General features: G+C 40.2%; 1 protein-coding gene across 1 annotated transcript in view; it reads left to right on the top strand.

Annotated features, from left to right (window-relative positions):
- Positions 1-19,654, top strand: part of syndig1l (synapse differentiation inducing 1 like) — a 73,956-nt gene that overhangs the window by 43,240 nt on the left and 11,062 nt on the right. The window contains exons 2-3 of the mRNA XM_062968308.1: positions 8,247-8,708; positions 11,123-11,260. Coding sequence (XP_062824378.1) covers positions 8,292-8,708; positions 11,123-11,260 — 555 coding nt within the window. The 5' untranslated portion in view covers positions 8,247-8,291. The remainder of the gene's footprint in view (positions 1-8,246; positions 8,709-11,122; positions 11,261-19,654) is intronic.

The following is a 19,654-nucleotide window of genomic DNA, read 5'->3' as shown; positions in this document are numbered from 1 at the left end:
CCTTGTGGCCTAGTATGATTGTCTTGGTAGTGGGTCTGTAAGTGATTGTAAAAACCTGTTCTGGATCCACATCATTTTTCATAGTGTGGACATAGATTTCCAGATGAAAGGTGGTCCCGACAAGAGCTTGCTTGATGCGCCTTCCTCTTGGTATGTTTCTATCTTTTGCCCTCTGTTCATGCCTCTTCAAAACTGTTGGTAACAGATAAGTTTAGTTAGAGCACTTGAGGGCCAGGGCTTCGCAGTTCTCTGTGTTTATGCCACATTTTTTAAGGTTAGCTTTAGGCCCATCATTAAATCCTTTTTACTGTCCACAATATGTCTGTTGTCCATTCCATTTTATGTTCTTGAGCTGAGAGTAAAGTAACTGCTTTACCTTACTTAACAGACATTTGGACAACATGGCCGGTCCATGTTCCAGAGGATCATTACTTTAGTGCTGGTGGTCTTTGCTTCTTCTAGAATGCTGACATTTGTCAGTCTGTCTTCCCAAGATATTTGCAGGATTTTTCAAAGGCAACACTGATGGAGTCTTTCCAGAAGTCAAGAGTGACGTAGATGTTCCATGTTTCACAGGAGTATAAAAAAGTTGGAAGGACAATAGCTTTATAAACAAGCATCTTGGTATCCCTACAAATGTCCTAATCTTCAAACACTGTCGGCTTCATTTGAAAATATGCTGCATTTGCAGAGCTCAGATGGTGTTGTATTTTGATTATCTCAGCTTTTGTAGAAAAATGGCTGCCTAGGTGGTGGAAATGGTCATCATTTTCTAGCTTTAACCCAATAAGTTTTATTTCTAGCAATACAGAAATTGGTAGGGCACTTTGATTTTCTTGATGTTCAATGAAAGGCCAAGGTTTCTGTATAGTTTTGCAAAGGTTTTTAAAGTGGCTTGTAGGTTTTCCTCTAAATGAGCACAGATTACATTATTGTCAGCATATTGGAATTCTAAAACAGAGGTTATTGTGACCTTACTTTCCGCCTTCTGAGGTTAAAGAGTCTGCCATCTGTCCAATAGGTGATTTCCACACCAATGGGAAGGTTCTCATAACAAGGTGTAGAATCATAGCTATGAAGATGGAAAATAATCCCTGTTTGACTCCTGATCCCACTTTAAATGGATCACTTTGGGAGCTGTTGCTGTCCAAGACTGTTGCCATCATGTCATCATGGAGCAGGATGTTCACAAATTCATCAGAGCATCTGATTTTCAGGATGATGATCCAGAGCATTACAATTTATGGTGTCAAAGGCCTTTTCAGGGTTGATGAATGCCATGTACAGGGATTGATTTTGTTCTCTGCATTTTTCTTGGAGAAATAGTTGACATAAGCTGAGGACAAAAGAAAAAAGTAAAATGGGCACAGAAAAACTGGGTCATTTTAAAAGCAGCTCAAAAAGTTGAACAATAAGGGATAAATTGGGACTATTCCTGCCAAATGTATCTATGCCTATACAGCACCAGGCATAATACATCCCTCATACCAACTTCTTGAAAATCCAAATGGAAGAATGCTATTGTTACACTCATTTTCTGCTTCCCATGGGAATCTGGTTAGCCATTGTAGGCACTGAATAGTGGGTTTAGCTAAGCCAGCAGGGCTTTTATGATCTTATGTATTGAAATGAGGCAGGGCACTCTGCAGATAGACACACCAGTTTTAACTCAGAAGATTCTCCCGCACACATATTTTTGATAACCCTGTCCCTAATGGAAATCTTCTGGTAATGTTTTAATTTTCTTTAGCCATTGGGATTTCTCGCCGATTCTGTGCAATATACTTTCATTTGAATGATGTTCATTAATTTGCACTTGTATTCTTTCTCGAGACCCATTAACAAAGTTCTCCAGTAAAAAGCAGACAGAATGTTGAAACATGCTGTGCCTAGCAGAACCCGTCCGACTGTGCTGCATGCTGCTCTTTATCAGTTCTTCAGGCAGGCTTCAATTCATGCAACAATTTCCCATCCATCTCAATTTAAGATAACGGTGGCAGAAAATTGTCATAAAACTAGCTCTCAAAGACTTGGCTAAAATATAAGATTTGTTTGAACATGAGGCATCCCTCACAAATCCTTTGCATTCATTGCTGGATTCATATCCCCTAGGTAAGTGATTTCACTTAGCATCTGATCTATTGTTTTACCAAAACAGAACTAACATTTACATAAAATTAATGGCCCAAATCTCTATTCTACCATTATTTTTTGAAACGTGGTACTATGGTGCGACAGCACATATTCCTGCACATCTGGTACTATAACATTGTTATGCACGCATACAAACACACAATAATTGAGTGCAATTCCGCTTCTCCTGCAGGTAACACACTACCCCTGTTCATTTAATGGCTTAGAACCTGTAGCCTTTGCATATACATGAGGGCTGCTGTATTCTCATAGAGTTCTGTTCCATTTCTGGATCAAAATTGCAGTATCTAACAGATGGAATTGTTTGTGAGCTGGGTTGTTTAACAGGCATCAGCCCCCCTAACCCGAAACTCTCGGGGTGGTCCGTGAGAAGGCCTTACATTTATTATTTAAACTGTTGTGTTTATTCATATCATGATCTGATCACCATGCTCAATATATCCCATATGCATGGGGGTATTGGGATAACGATACAAAAGGTTTGCTAGGGTAGATCCTCTCTCACTCAGACTCAGCCCCCCCCCCCCCCCCCCCCCGCGATCAAAATCCTGGCTAAGGGCCTGGATTGTTAACTATCCTGTAAAATTGTTGATTGAATAAAAAATATCCTGTGGCATTTCCCCCACATAGTATTTCCCATAAAAAATATAGTGGGCTTTTGGTATCTGCTGGGATTTGGTTCCAGGACCCTCCATGGATACCAAACTCCATGGATGCTCATGTCCCATTGAATTAAAAGGTGTAGTTAAATGGGGCCCTTTACATAGAGTAGCTTTTTGGAGATAGATAGATAGATAGATAGATAGATAGATAGATAGATAGATATATTCAAGCTGTGGATGGTTAATTCTATGAACTCAACCTCACCTCTGAGAAAAGAGTAAAATAGAGGCAGTTAGAAGTATGGTGTAACTGAAAAATTGTGTTGTATTTCCTGATATTTGGGGGGGGGGGGATCAGGAAATACAACAAAATGGTGCCACTTCCCAACACATTTGTCTTGCCAGGAAAAGCTTTAAGGAATTTATCACATGATGCTGGTAAACTGTAATTACAGCAGGATAATAACATCTGTAGTCAGTATTTATCACATGATGTCATATCTATCCTGAAGCCCCCGGTGGCGTAGTGGGTTAAAGCCTTGTGACTTGAAAGTTGGGTTGCTGACCTGAAGGCTTCCAGGTTCTAATCCGACCTGGGGAGAGCGCGGATGAGCTCCCTCTATCAGCTCCAGCTCCATGCAGGGACATGAGAGAAGCCTCCCACAAGGATGGTAAAAACATCAAAAAACATCCAGGCGTCCCCTGGGCAACGTCCTTGCAGAAGGCCAATTCTCTCACACCAGAAGCAACTTGCAGTTTCTCAAGTCACTCCTGACAGGAAAAAAAAATCTATCCTGTTGCTGCTTTGCATTTAAAGTGTTAGTGGAGTACACCTTTTCATTGATATGCATTGAAAAATGCATCAATTGTCCCATTATCGCTGCTTGAGTGGGCGTGATTCCTCTCCTCTCCCTCTCTTCTCCTCTCCCCTCTGCTGCTCCTAAACAAGCAAAAGTTGATTTTATGTATGGAAGAGAGATCTATAGGGAAGGGGGAGAGAGGCTTAGCAAGATTAGCTCTGATTTTGCTCTTTCTCCTCTAGGAAACATCCCCTTTCTTAATCCAACACCCTTCCCTTTCAATTGATCACTCTGCACCACTCCTGTCCCCTGATCATGAGCACAGTTGTCCCTCCAACAGAGAAAGAGGTATTCAAATAGAGAAAAGAGAGGGTGGGATCTGTATCTTTCATTTAAAGATTTTGTTGGGGTGGAATTTTGCAACTCTATGGAAAAAGGGGAGGGGTAGCGGGGAAGAAATAATATGGGAAAAGAAAGGACTGGGAGAGAAAAGAAGGAGCAAAGGACAAGGGCACAATTGCAGACAGGTATGATAGTAATAGCATGTTGTTGATATGTTCTCATTTGCTTCCACAACCCTGAACCATTCGCAAAAAAAGCCATTGTCTTTAGACTCTGTTTTTGGCATTACCATATCCATTTTTGGGAGGAAGCTGTTGGCTTCATCTCCTGAAATACCAGTAGCATGAATGGTGAAAAGATAGTGTTTCTGGTCTCAGTTCAAGTGGCATCAACAAATACAAGAGCTTAACAGAATTCATTCCGGTTCTATTAAGGTTCCAATGGAAAGTCACTCCTGGATGTCCAGACAATGTCCAAGGACTTTCAGTTGGTAATGTGGAGTAAAATTAGTTAACCTGTAACAACAGGGACAACAGTCCACGTAAGGGTAACTGTCCAGCAGGGCTGATCCAGGTTTGGCCCAATGGTACAGTCTGGACTCAACTCACAGCACTGCTGTAGTTCAGGGACAGAGTGTGTAAATAGTTCTGCTGGATCAAGGACCAGTTCTAAGTAGAAATGCTTTGGACTGGCCCTGGATGACAATGACCATGTAGTTGAGCCCTTTGTTATGCTTTGCATCAAAACCACCAACTCTTGATTTATTTATTTATTTATTTATTTACAGTATTTATATTCCGTCTTTCTCACCCCGAAGGGGACTCAGGGCGGATTACAATGAACACATATATGGCAAACATTCAATGCCAACAGACAAACAACATACATTAGACAGACTCAGAGGCATTTTTAACATTTTTCCAGCTTCACGATTCCGGCCACAGGGGGAGCTGTTGCTTCACCGTCCAGTAGTGGCTGTACTTCCGCATTCCTTTCCTCGTGTTTTGCTGGCAGTTTTATGGTGTTGTAAATTAGCCTCCCGCATAAAGCGTCCCTAAATTTCCCTAATTGACAGATGCAACTGTCTTTCGGGGCTGCATAGGTCAACAGCAAGCCGGGGCTATTAATGGTCGGAGGCTTAATCCGACCCGGGCTTCGAACTCATGACCTCTCAGCCAGTAGTGATTTATAGCAGCTGGTTACTAGCCAGCTGCGCCACAGCCCGGCCCCTTATATTATTATAATATGATACATAATATTATATAGTGATGTGTGCTATGATGGTGAACTTGAGTATAGAGAGCCAATTGTACTTTAAGGTGGAAGCAAAGAATGTTAATGTCAAGGTAAAGATTTCTCCTTGACATTAAGTCTAGTCATGTCCGACTCTTGGGCTTGGTGCTCATTTCCATTTCTAAGCTGAAGAGCCGGTGTTGTCTGTTGATGCCTACTAGGTCATGTGGCCAGCAAAACTGTATGGAGCACTGTTACCTTCCCACCAGAGTGGCACCTATTGATCTACTCCCATTTTGCATGTTTTTGAACTGCTAGGTTGGCAAAACCTGGGGCTAACAGTGGGAGCTCACTCCACTCTCCAGATTCGAACTGCTGACCTTTTGGTCAGAAAGTTTAGCAGCTCAGCAGTTTAACTCGCTGCACCACTGGGTTAGTTTCTGTAATATAGATAGAAGCATTGTCAATATCAAGTAGGCATTGGTTATAAAAATAAAGGTGCATAGGAGTCCATTTTTGTTCATCTTCCTGTGATTTCTTCTTTCCTCTTGTACAATTCAGTTCAAATCCTGAGTGACTCCTTAGAAGTTCTTTAGCATGCAAAATATATTACATTTACTGGAACCAGTCACAAATGAAAGGGCTGTAATTCATTGTATTCCCTGCGTCTTTAAAATGCAAGGAGGGTTCCTGCAGGGGATGCCAACTCCAGGTCTGTGCCAGGGCCATCTGTTATTCACTGTAGCTCTGCAGGAAGTTATGACCCGGCATAACGAATACACTGTGCATTTACATCAGAATTCTGTTCCCTTTTCCTCCAGCTGCCAAGGAGAAAGGGCAGTGCTCAACACATTCTAACCATCATGATGGCTTTGACCTTCTCATCTTATCACATGGTTTGTAGTCCGATTTCGCTACCTGCCACAATGCGGCTGACAAGAAGGCTCAAATAAAGTCAGCACTCAACCCATATTTTGGCAGGCTGAGAAAGAAGTACATGGTCTTGTGCCCAATTGTGGAGCCAAATACTGTCATTTCCCATCAAAAGTAGAACATTTGCTCCTGTTTCTAATGGCTGATTATATTTTCCCAAATTATCAAAGTACTAGATGGCATGCCATCCAGATCTTTTGTACGTTAATCACGGGTTTCAGCACGGAACACTGTGGATCTGCTTTATCTCTGCAGCATATTCTGACTGACCTGTCAGGTTTTTGTACAGACCTAGATAAAGTAATTTCAAGGAATTGTGATAATAGTATCCAAGACTTGTGAGAAAGCAAGGGTGCCTTGGATGTTCTAAAAAGGGGTAGAAGACGATTCAGAAGTCGAAGAAGCACTTCTTCCACAATTTTAATGTAACATAAAAGAGGGACTTATGTAGCAGGAATACAGTATGTAAGAAAAGAATGCATTAAATTTATGACTATCACTTGCTGCAAATTCCTTCTCAAATAATGCATCAAAAACTCTATGAAAGGGAAGGATGGCTTGTACTAAGATGGTGTTGGTGTTTTGAAAGACCATCCAAAATTAGTCTTAGAAGGTATGTCATAAAATTAACCAAAGCATTTATCCCTACAGTTCATCCCTACAGTCCAGACACAAATCAGCCAGAGCTGGTTTATAGATTTTTATTTGAGAATCAAACAACTGAAAACAATTCCTCCACTGCTCCAGATAATCTCCTATAGTGAGAAGAGGTTCTCCATTTTGCCAGGGTAGTAGTAGGCTTGATTTCTTAAGAGTATAACAAGTTATTAGACTCCTCAACTGACACTTTCAACATCATCACACTTACCTTAAACAGTGTCCTAGAACACTTCCAGCCTGACTTGGGACGAAGTCCCATGCCAGCCATCACATGATGTCATGTGACTTCCAGCTGAGGTCCCACCTCTAACCCGAGTGAAAATGTTGCCAGAAGTCTCACTCTCAACATGGGAGGCTTTCCCGTGTTGCACTGGCTCCAATGGAGCCAGCACAGATCCTTGGTCCTCGAGCAACACTTTTTCAGAGTGATGGGGAAAACGTCACCGAGAAGGAACCGTGTGCGGGGCAACAGATTCGCCCCTCTGCCTCTCTTTTTCTCCCAGAAGCCAGGTGAAGTGGGACACATTGCCTGGCCTTTGTAAAGTCTATTGGGATCTTCTTTCAAATTACCTTTATAAAATGTTCCCAAAGACACCATAAGCTCAGTTTTCATGGGTAAAGATACCTGTAGGACCATATCTGATACAAATCCAACTTCCAAATTTTTAATGAGACAAACATGTTGCTCACATAATACAGTGTTCCCTCACTTATTGCTGGGGGTAGGTTCCAAGACCACCCGCAATAAGTGAAAATCCGTGAAGTAGGGACACTATATTTATTTTAATATTTATACATTATTTTAGTAGTTATACACTATTTTAAGTCTTTATCAACCAATCGTGTGTTGATAAATCGCCTCCTTTTCCTCCCGTTGCCGCTTGGGCTCCTTTCCTCTCCTTTTGGCTTCTCCTTCCTCCCTCCTTAGGCTGTAAATTGTAAGTTTTTATGATACATAATAGTCTTTTACAGTTTATTGAAAAACCGGGAAACAGCAAATCCGCGAAAAGTGAACCGCGAAGTATTGAGGGAACACAGTATGTTTGTTTATTTGTTTTGTAGTATGCCTGTATTTCCTCCCAAATAAAAACCAATTTAAATGATTCCAAGATAAAACATTTTTGAAGTTCCTAAAAGCAGTGTAAAACAAACCTAGAATCCAGTTTTGAAACAGTTAAAAACAGCAATGTTCAACTGCATTGTTTGAGCTATCAACTGGAAGTTTATTTAAAAAATGAAGTCCGCTTAACTTCCTTGGATAGGTAGTTCCACAATCAAGATGCTGCTATGAAGAAAGCTCTGTTACATGTGCCCACCAACCTAATTTTACAAAAGATTGGACCACAAAACAGGTTCAGAGATCCTCTGAAGAGCTCAAATTTATGGCAGACATTTTATGTCAGTAGAAGAGGCAGACTTTCAGATATCCCAATCCCAAGTCATCGAGGGCAATCATTGCTCCTGGGCCATTTAATTGATTTGTAGAATGTATGCACTTCTTGCTCTATTCTTTCTTCTTCAGGCCATTCATCAATTGCAACAGAACCTCGACTGAATTTTCGGAAGAATGGAAAGCGTGAGTGAACTTCAGAATCCCCTGTTGTCCAAGAATAATGGACATCTCCATAACAGTTACACATTTCGTCAGGATTATCCTGGCCATCGTTGCCAGGGCAAACTGTATTCCTACATTTTCCAAAATTCTGGCAATGCGAGGACTCACCAGCTGCTGGATGCCAGCTCTCTTCAGCTGGCTGTGGAAGCACTGTATGGCCCAAATTTCATCCTGGTGAAGGATGAAGCAAGTGTTAAAGTCAAGGACAACAAAGGTGAGAGCTGTGAGACAACCTTCACAGAAAATAAGGAACCACTTGCTGAGGCTGCTGATGGACAGGAAACAAAAGGATGCTCCCTAATGGAAAACGATATCAAAATCCAGACAGTATCCTATGAAGTGGAAGAAGAGGAATTACAAGAATATGAGGTACATTTATTAATCCATCATTAACAAACAATGTGATTTTCTTCTAAGTGTTCATACTTAGACTAGGACATACATATAGACAGTAATTGTTTTAATATAAAATTATTAATAGCAGATGGAATTGAGGCATATGCTACAGCATAATTTCTCCTGCCTGAGCTATAGCTTCCTTTTTTTTCTGAAGACTGAAAGCATCATATATTAAAAATAGTGCAGCTGGAAATAGTCAAGAGAGGCATGCAATTAGAATGAGAGGCGGTTTTTACAAGCTTTGGACTTAATGCAAGGCAGGTATGTTGCTGAAGATGAAAAATTGCTCCATTTCACCAACATTCAAGAAAAACAATTTTCCCAGGAAACCTCAAATCCCCAGCCAGTGACCTGAGAAATTTGCTTTGGAGAAAAATGAGAACCTATTTTCACCCAAGAACTTAGTTGTTGAAATTTTTCTCCTTATCCAAATGGACAGAGCAGAGCGCTGGTGTTTACAGAAACTTTGCAGTTGATAGAAACTTCTCAAATCCATTTTCTCTCGTGTTTAAAATGATGAAAAGAAGCAGAAAAAGCAAATATGTGAAAGTAGAACTGGAAAGAAGGTCAAATGACAGTGAGAAGAAAGGCTGTAAAATACTTAATGAATGGAAGAGTAGGAGGGTGAAAATGCTCCTTAAATGCCATGGTGATGATAGATGTCCTAGAAATATTATATTCAGACAATGCAGTGGAAGCAGCTTTCAGTGGGAGAAAAGAAAAAATCAGTAGGATGCCAATTGTTTCACATCAAGGGCTGAAACTGACAACAGTGAGTGGGACTTTTTATACTGTTTCTATTATTACTATTATCCCCGTCACCATCATCATCGCTATTATTATGATATTGTAGCTTTCTGGATTACTATGTCACACTGAGTTATTTAACAATGAAAGGTTGTCTCCTGAACACAGGTAACTTCAAGTTCCATTGAAATAAACTGAACTTTCCTCCAAGGGAATATAATTGTGATCTGACCAATCTTTAAAACAATGACTAGTCTCCAGTGTAATATAGAACAAAAGATTGCTTTTCTTTTAAAACCAGGTGCTGGTTTTAAATTCTAAGAATTATTCTTCAGGAAAATCAAGGGGTTCTTCTGAATTAAGTAGTTTGAGAATGTCAGCAAAATTTCGTAAGTCTGAGGCATAGATTTACTAATCTATGCGGCAGTTTTTCTGCTGGTTTAATTTAATAGTCTAACGTTTTAGAATTATGAGTGCAATTGCCAAGGTTTTTGGGAGAGTAGGGGGAATAGACATCTTTGTATATTAGATGTTACTTCTTAGATATGCTAACAGCAGATATGGTGCTAACTAGTTTTAACATTATCAGAGTTTGGGGGGGGGGGTACGTGTTAGGAGCGACTTGAGAAACTCCAAGTTGCTTCTGGTGTGAGAGAATTGGCCATCTGCAAGGACATTGCCCAGGGGACGCTGAGATGTTTTACCATCCTGTGAGAGGCTTCTCTCACGTCCCTCCATGAGAAGCTGGAGCTGACAGATGGGAGCTCACACTGGTCCCCAAATTCAAACTGCTGACCTTTCAGTCAGCAGTTCTGCCATCTCAAGGGTTTAACCCATTGTGCCACTGGGGGTTCCTATTACCACAGTAAAAACTGGAGAGAACTTTTGTACCTTTCATAATTGCACAGAAGAGGGAATTTCAGCAACTGTTTGCCATGATGAAATCCCCTCTTCTATACAGCCATTAAAGTACACAAACCCTCTTTGGTTTTTGACAACTGTAATACTTATTGGTGAGAACTACATATTTCTTCTTGCCAGAACCTCACTAAAGTCCTTTTGACTGCCCGACCACCACTCTAGATGAAATGCTTGTGGACAGGATCCAAGGAGATCTTTCTTAACTAGAATGTTAAGTGACACCTCTGCTGCCTAGTAGATTTCACGGCTTAAATCCAATTACTTGTCCCTTCTAGAGCAGACTTACTGAATCAATTGGATTTATGTTGGGTCCTGATTTATCATTTATCAGTTGACTCAGTGGGTCTACTCTCAGAGCAGCAATTGGATTTTGGCCCAGATATTTTAAACTACAATTCAAGGAACTATAATGCCGTTGAGATCTTTGAAAGCCACCAATTCATACTAGTCATTGTTTTTTGCAAACGAAACTGCCTATGCCTACAGTCTAACAGAGTTTGATTCTATCTCCAAAATGTATGGTGGAACCTTCCCACTGAGACTACATCATATATTTCAGTGAGTAAGTCTCCTACCCCATGTTCTGCCTGCTATGTATCAGAAGAAATGTGTTATCCAAACATGCATAGTGGCGCTGGCTGTTCTCCCTGGATGTTCTGCAAGCCAGGCTTACTTTGCACCATTGGTCACCATCCTTGAATTAATTTGCTTTCCAGAGTGACTCTTCAAGTGACAGCGAGAGTGAAGATAATTTCTTGATGCTTCCCCCACGAGACCACCTGGGCTTAGCTATTTTCTCAATGCTGTGCTGTTTCTGGCCTCTAGGAATTGCTGCCTTCTACTTTTCTCAAGGGGTAAGAATTAGCATCTTCTCATGTTCTTCTGCCTCCAATGTTCTTTTTAGCTTACTAAACTGCTCTTTAAAAGGAGCCTAGCAGGGCGGAATGAATCAATATAAGACATACAGTACAGTGTTTAATAGGATCCCTGGTAGCATGAAATTATTTGATGGCTTCTTAATTCGGACAGGCTGCTACAGTAGAAGATTACTTTTACAAATACATACATTTAACTCAAACCAATCCAAAATATCATGGGTCTTGAGGAACAAAATAACTTCAGTGGCCTTCTTCTGAAGAAGACCTCCCTGAGGTAGTCTAAGGCCCCTACACTGCCATATAATACTGATTATCAAAGCAGATAATCCACATTATCTGATTTGAACTGGATTATCTGAGTCTACACTGCCATATAATCCAGTTCAAAGCAGATAATCTGAATTTTTTTACAGCTGTGTAGAAGGGGCCATAAAGAAATTGCACAGGCTGCCAGTATTTTTCCACTCTGAATTCAAGATGCTAATAATAAAATTTAAAGACCTGCACAGCCTGGAATTTTGATACTTGAAGAATTTCTGTATTACCCTGGCCATGGATTGAGATCTACTGGAATGGCCCTGCCCTGCCCCATTAGAGGGAACATTACACAAAGGACCCTTCCATGCAGCCATATAACCCAGAATATCAAAGCAGATAATCCACAATATCTGCTTTGAATTGGATTATCTGAGTCCACACTGCCATATAATCCAGTTCAATGTATAGTTTATACAACTGTGTGGAAGGGGTCTAAGAGTACAGCTACATTGTAGATTTAATGCAGCTTGACACTGTTTTAATTGCCATGGCTCAATGCTGTGGAATCATGGGAGTTGTAGATTGGTGAGAAACTAGTACTCTTTGGCAGAAAAATATAAAATGACAGCTCCTAGGATTCTAGAGCTTTGAGTCCTGGCAGTATAAATGGTGGCAAAGTGATCTTAAACTGTATTAATTTGACACTGTAGATGCACCCTGTGTAAAGATATCAAAAAGGGCCTTTCTGTGTTATGGTGCCAATAATGTGAGATATACAGTACTCTTCTTGAAGGTCCGAATGTCATTTCATTACAGCAACATGTTAATTGAAGACCTTGGCCAGAATCCTCTATCACAGTATACATATACAGTAGAGTCTCACTTATCCAACATAAACGGGCCGGCAGAACTTTTGATAAGCGAAAATGTTAGATAATAAGGCTGGATTAAGGAAAAGCCTATTAAACATCAAGTTATGTTATGATTTTTACAAATTAAGCACCAAAGCATGTTTTACAAAAAATTGACAGAACAAGCAGTTCAATACACTGTAACATTATGTAGTAATTATTGTTTTTAGAAATTTATCACCAAAATATCGCAATGTATTGAAAACACTGACTACAAAAACATTGGCTACTAACAAATTGACTACAAATCAAGATAGAATTGTTACAGTAACAACATTGTCGGAAGTTAAATCCATAAAAAGTTTAGTCCTTGCTGCCTAGAGAAACAGCTGTGGATCTGGGAGGGAGGCAGACTGCGTTGGATAATCCAGAACATTGGATAAGCAAAGGTTGGATAAGTGAGACTCTACTGCAGTTGGCTATGTAGAAGAGGCACTCAGGGTCCTTCCACACAGCCATATAACCCAGAATATCAAGGCAGATATTCCACAATATCTGCTTTCAACTGGGTTATCTGAGTCCATGCTGTCATATAATCCAATATGGATTTTATAAACTGTGCGGAAGGGGCCTGTCCGTGAATTGCAAAGATGCATAACAGGAGAAGGGCAAGAGTGTCCTGATGTGTGTCTGCGCTCCCTAAGCAGTGTCCCAATGCACATCACTCCCAGTGCACATCATCACTTTGCTGCCTTGCCTATGTAGCAACATAACAGTAGCTGTTTACTGGATCCGGATGTTATGCAGGCACAAGTCCATTCACAACAGGATTTCATCTGTTAAGACCTAGCCCCCTTCTACACTGCCATATAAAATCCATGTTATCTACTTTGATAATCTGGATTATATGGCAGTGTGGAAGAGGCCCTTGTGATTTCATCCAGATCTGCATTTATACATGGTTTGACTTTTTAAAATAGTCATATATCTTTAATCTAAATTATTTATTGTTTTAAATTCTACATTATGTAAATTGTTCAACTTGATGTTATTGTAAGATGGCTAAAACTAATATCAAGGAGATACAAACATGGGTGCCGGAATGGCCTAGTGCAGTGGTGTTTTGGACTTCAACTCCCAGAAATCCCAGCCATCTTACCAGCTGTTAAGAATTGTGGGAGCTGAAGTCAAAAACACCTGGAGTTTAGGAACCACTGGCCTAGTGATTTGAGTGTTAGACTATGAATTTGGGAGAATGGGATTCAAATCCCTTTTGAGTCATGTAAACCAACTGGGTAACCTTGGGCCAGTCACACACTCTCAGCCTCAGGGCAAGGCAATAGGAAACTGAACAATGCTTGCCAAGAAAAACCTGTGATAGATTCACTTTGTAGTCACCATAAGTCAGACATGACTTGAAGGCACACAATAACAGCAACTATCTATCTATCTATCTATCTATCTATCTATCTGATTAAATAAATAAAGTAAGATTCTCAGGTAGTGATAAAAATATACAATAGCCATATAAGTAAGCCCATCTCCCTCAATGCCAAAGTTAGAAATTAAATTAGACATTTTGTAGCATAAAAGAGCAACTTAATTAAATTCATTTTAAGGTAGTTCATTGTCTTAAATAAGAATTTCAGCTTTAACTTAATTACAGAGTTAAGTAAAGTTATTAATTTGTTAAATGAGATACTATGCTAAAGAGTGAACAGACTTCAGCTAGTTCTTTACCCAAAGCTTAGGGTTTTTTTCAATATTTAAAAAAGTGCTTCTTGCTTTTTGTTAGTCCCTCAGGCTTAGAGATTTCCAATGTTTATTCACAAGATTCAAACTATTGCAATTGAAAATGGTGATTGGAATCTTTGATTATTTTTGTCCATGTTTGAGAGTATTCCACAGTGAAACATTTAAATCAACAAGTAAATCAACATTTAAATCAACAAGTAGTAGAGCAGCTTGGAAGGCATTCACAGTCAGCCCTCCACATTTGCTGGGATCAGGGACACAGAACAAATGAAAAACTACAAACAAAAAAATTACAGTTTATAATTGTGTTTCCTATCTATTATATATATAAATCTCTCTATATATGTATCTATATTGATACCGATATTGATATAAACATAGATATGACTCTGTGGTCAACTCCTGCTGGAAACTGACCACATGTGACCTCATCTCATGGATGATCCCCCCCCCCTCGTTTTTCCAGGCTCTGTGGGGAAATGGTAGGGATGTGGGACGACTCCATAGCCCTACATGCCACTCCCAAGTGTCAGTGCTTCCCCGTCACACAAGGGAAGCACACTGAAACAGCCTTGAAGTGTGGTGGCTCCATTGAAGTCTTCCCGTGTTAGGAGGGAAGCATCCTACGATGCTTCCATTCTGGTTGGGAGCGGGGCTTCAACAGGAAATCCAGTGATGTTGTGTGATGGACAGCATGCCCATCTGTCACTGGACTTTCCCTTTAGCATCCTAGAACACTAGAAAAAGTAATTGTGATGAGGTCAAGAATCACACGGGAGGAACTACAAATTCATAGAGAGAACTTTTTAATCAAATATGTGAATAATCAAATCTGCAAAAGTCAAACAAATCTGCAAATGTGGAGGACCAGCTGTAGCTATCTTTGCATTCTCAGGCCCTCCTGGTTTGTACATTGGACAGTATATGCAGGTGTCCCATTAGTAGTAAAAATTCAATTTTGAAGGTGTGAGACTAGAGACCTCATAATATGAATGATTATGGGTTATTGTGGGTTATTCTGCCTTGATATTCCAGGTTATATGGCTGTGTGGACAAGCCCACAGTGAAAAAAGAGGGAAGGTATTTTTCTATAATGGTTTTCCTGTAGGCTTTTAATTCAAAGTTAACTTACAACTTAATGTTACAAAGTTAATATTATCATAAATATAATAGCTATTTTCCTTTCTGAAAAAAGTAATTGAATTAATTTAAGCTTAATAATTACTAAATAAACACATTAACCCTTCCATTTCTGGACTACACGTATCCAGATTGCATGGATGCAAACATATGACACTGATAATTTGATAAATCACATACTGATCATGTAGTGTAGTCTTCATTCTTCTGTCCTTTTGAGACTCAAAACTGACAACACAGGGTGCATCTACACTCTTGAATTAATGCAGTTTGACACCACTTTGACACCCTTCCACACAGTCATATAACCCAGAATATCAAGGCAGAAAATCCCACAATATCTGCTGTGAACTGGGTTATCTGAATCCACACTGCTATATATATTCCAGTTCAAAGCAGAAAACATGGAATTTTTTTCAGCTGTGTGGAAGAGGCCGTAGATTGACCCTTTAACTGCCTTGGCTCAGTGTTACAGATACCTGGACTTCGTAGTTTGGTGAGGCACCAGCACTATTTGGCAAAGAAGGCTAAAGTTCATTTAAAACTACAAGAGTGAATTAATGAACAAATAAACATAATGAACAAATAAACAAAGAAAAACACTGCTCCCAAGTGCATGAATTTACTATTTGTATTAATGAATGTAAAAGAGGCACTGTGATATATTTTTGTTTTTCAGCATTGGATTATCACTTTAGAGATCATGTTTTGAATTCCCCTCAACCATGGAAAGCCACTGGGCAACTTTAGGCAAATCATGTCAACCTCTGAGGAAGATGAAGGCAAACCTTCTCTGAACAAATGCTGTCAAGAAACCCCCTGATAAGGTCATGACATATCAGGTCAAGAAACCCCCTGATAAAGCACACTTGACTGCAAGAAAAGTCAATTCTATTACTCCGTTTCATCTTGTATAATTATCTAGTTATTCTTTGCTTTTAGAAGACTTCTGGACTTGGTGCCATTTGCAAATTGCATCAGTAACCTACGATTTCCCTCCCTAGGGTCTATAATGAACAAAACAAGTCCTAGAAGATTGATGGCTGGGGAAGTCCACTTGTTACATCTCTCTAACTTGAACATTTGCTTTGAGCAAAATGCATTGTTTGCTTCCCTTTAACCATTACCTTACTCATCATTTCCAGTTTAAAAAGTAATTTCCTCTGTAGCTCTTCACAAAATGCCTGATTGAGGACCAAATAGGTTATATCATCTGTATTTCCCTAGTATATGAAATATATTTACTCTTGAGGAAAATGAAAGCACCTTGCAATTTGACTTGCAATTTGAAGACTGTCTTTTAAGTGATTATACTGGTGAGTTTCTATTGATTTCTGCTGAATTACATTGCAGTCAAATTGATCTAGCAAAAATCAGCTCCTAGGTTTTAATTAAGAATGAACAAACAAAAAAGAAAAGATGTTTGTAAGGTGTCCTCTACCACCAAGATTTCCAAAAGATTACAGACTTAATCTCTCAATTTTATTTTATTTATTTATAAGATTTCTGTCGCACACAGCTGGCATTAAAAAGGTAAAACAAAGCACAAAGAACCAGTAAGTTAGATTTATCTTCCCTTTTCCTGTCTAGGGAAAAAGACATTCTTCCCTGTGCAGAATTCTCCTTCAAATGTTGCCAACCCTAGAAAGGTGATATTTTTCTCAATTCCTTCCCATATCCACAACTATCAGAACCTGTATGGAAAGTAATATTGGAGGGGCAAAGTAGATGAGGAGCATAAGGGGCTTGGAAGCGGGACAGGAATTACAAAAATGATATTTTTTCCCTTCCATCAGCTCTCTTCTGTTAGGATTAAAAATCTCTAACAGATACAAAGGGATGGAGTTTCTAGATCAACTTAATGATAACAATAAAAGCAACAGGAAAATATGCACACATTAGAAAAGCAACAAAGGATCTGATGAGACCTTAAACATGAGCATGTTTTACTTGGCATCAGTTCCACACACTCTAGCTCTCTTCATCTGATGGAGTCCCTGAAAGCTTATGCCAAATAAAACTTCTTAAGTTTTTAAGGTCTTACAATATTCCACTTTTGCTGCAACAGACTAATAAGGAAACCTCTTTGGAAATTTCTGTAGCAATAAAAAAAACAGCTGGCAAAACCTATTAACAGAGCCACCCAATACCTGCAGATGATAAGAGAGTTGGGACCAGCCCTAGCATTAGGCAGAGTCAGGCAGCTGCCTCACAGTACAGATTTTGAGTGTCTCAAAAGGGCAGAAAACTATTAATAGTTTCATGTCTTATTACATTTTTATTTCATGTTTTCTTACTGCCAGAAAGGAGATGAGTATGGCCTCTGGTTTTAGAATGCATGCAGTGGTTACAGATCTTGGTTTAAGGAGCAAACACACCAATGGCGAAAGAAACGAAGCTTTATTGTAGGAGCTCCATTCCAAGATAGATGGTGCTGATCTAACCTAGCTTTATCTATCTGGAAGGTCAAGAGAAGACTCATGGGGGTCTAAGGGCCTCAGCACACAGGGCTTTTCCCCCGTCCTAGGATGCAGCTGTGACACAGCCAGGACGGAGTCACCAGAGCCCATCACATGACGGGGGGCCTACTCCCGGCGGGGCTCTGCCCCAGCTATGTCTTGGTAGCGTGTTTAGAGGCTGCCCTGAAAACATAGGTGACTACCCGTGTTTTCGTTCAAGAAGCCAGGAACAGTGTGGAATGAAGTTGGGGGCAGATGGGAAACGCTGTGTGATGGTAAGGGGGTGATGCAGAGCGTTGCCCGACAGCTTCCCCCGGTGCCTCATAGATTCTCCCACTGTCCCCTCGCTTATGAACCTCCAGTGATTCTCAAAAGTGTGCTCCATGGAGCTTTTGTGGCTCCACGAAGCATACTGAGGGGCTCTGCAGTTTTCTCCTTCTCCCTGAGTGTCCTCCAAGCTTTCCCTCTTTTTTGCTCCTTTCTCCTCACCAGCCTTTCTTGCCACCAAAAGCTCTTTTCTGTCAACCTCCTTTCTGCCAAAAGCTTTTTCCCTCACCAAGCTTGCTGCCAAAGCCTTTTTTCCTCACCTTCCTCACCACCCAGATGTTTGCCCCTTGCCTTCCTTGCTTCCAAAACCTTATTTCCTTCTCACTGCTCAGAAGGTGCTTTAATTGTGTTTTTTCTGCATGGCAGAAGGCAGTTGAACTGAATGGCCACTGGGGTTTCTACTATTATTATTATCATTATTACAAAGGCTGGGTGGCCATCTGTTGGGGGTGCTTTCATTGTGCTTTTCCTGCATGGCAGAAGGGGGTTGGACTGGATGGCATCTGAGGTTGCTCCTATTACTATTATTACAAAGGCTGGGTGGCCATCTGTTGGGAGTGCTTTGACTGCACTTTTCCTGCATGTCAGAAGAGGGTTGGACCAGATGGGCCCTAGGGTCTTTCACTGGAATACTGTTAAGCTTATGTCAGTTAATGTTTGTGTTGGTTAAGGTTTAAGCTTATGTTGGTTTAAAATATTGTATTGCTCTTTCTTTCCTTTTTTTTTGCACTCTAAACGAGATATGCGCAGTGTGCATAGGAATTTGTTCATTTTTTTTCAATTAGTTCACACAAATACTCTTCACATCTGCCACTGGCTCGGCCTGTGTGTCAAATTTTAAAACCAAATATGTCAAAATGTTTGCTCATGCCTGATATATAAACAAACTCTCTAAAATAGAACCCAGATTAGCCAGAAAGAGCTCTTGGTGGGATGGAAAATTGATATGAGTGAAGATGATAACAGGAAAGACTGCCAGTTCTTGGGGCTCCACAGGAAACTTTTGCTTCAAAAAGGGCTCTGAAAAAAATTGAGAAGCCCTGCCTTAGACTATTAGTTTACATCACAGAGGAGTCAGGATAGTAAAACATAGAGGGGAGACTTAAACCTAATTATTATTGCCCACTGTGAGGCATTCTTCATTCTTTGGAGCTTAGTGTTGTTGCCTTTCCAACTTCAGGTACTATCTATGATACCATCTCAGGTGGCATACTTCATAGATATTCTGGGTCACCTCCAGGGGAAACCAATTTATTGTACATTGATAGGATGGAAAATACAAGGAGTCTGGTATCTTTCTTCTTTTGGGGGTCTTTTTTTTCTTTTTTCTTTTTTGTCTGAACATCGCTTTCAATAGGAAAGAAATAAAATGGTGCTGAGTTTCTCCTCCCTGCTATCATTACAGGAACAAGTTGGAGTAGTAGGAAAGCCTTGGTTCTCGTGGGCTGAAAGCCTCCTGTGCTCAAAATGCCAGCAAGTCACTTTTTCCAGCTGTGGCAAAGCAGGGTGCCTGAGCCTTCCTGTTGCCACACAAAAGATGTCCCCGGGGGCAGACCTTTTTCTGGCCCTATGGATTTCTA

This window comes from Anolis carolinensis, chromosome 1, assembly GCF_035594765.1.
Source record: "Anolis carolinensis isolate JA03-04 chromosome 1, rAnoCar3.1.pri, whole genome shotgun sequence".
NCBI classification, from domain to species: domain Eukaryota; kingdom Metazoa; phylum Chordata; class Lepidosauria; order Squamata; family Dactyloidae; genus Anolis; species Anolis carolinensis.
Note: the sequence above shows the minus strand (reverse complement) of the source record. Positions and strands in the feature narration are given on the sequence as shown.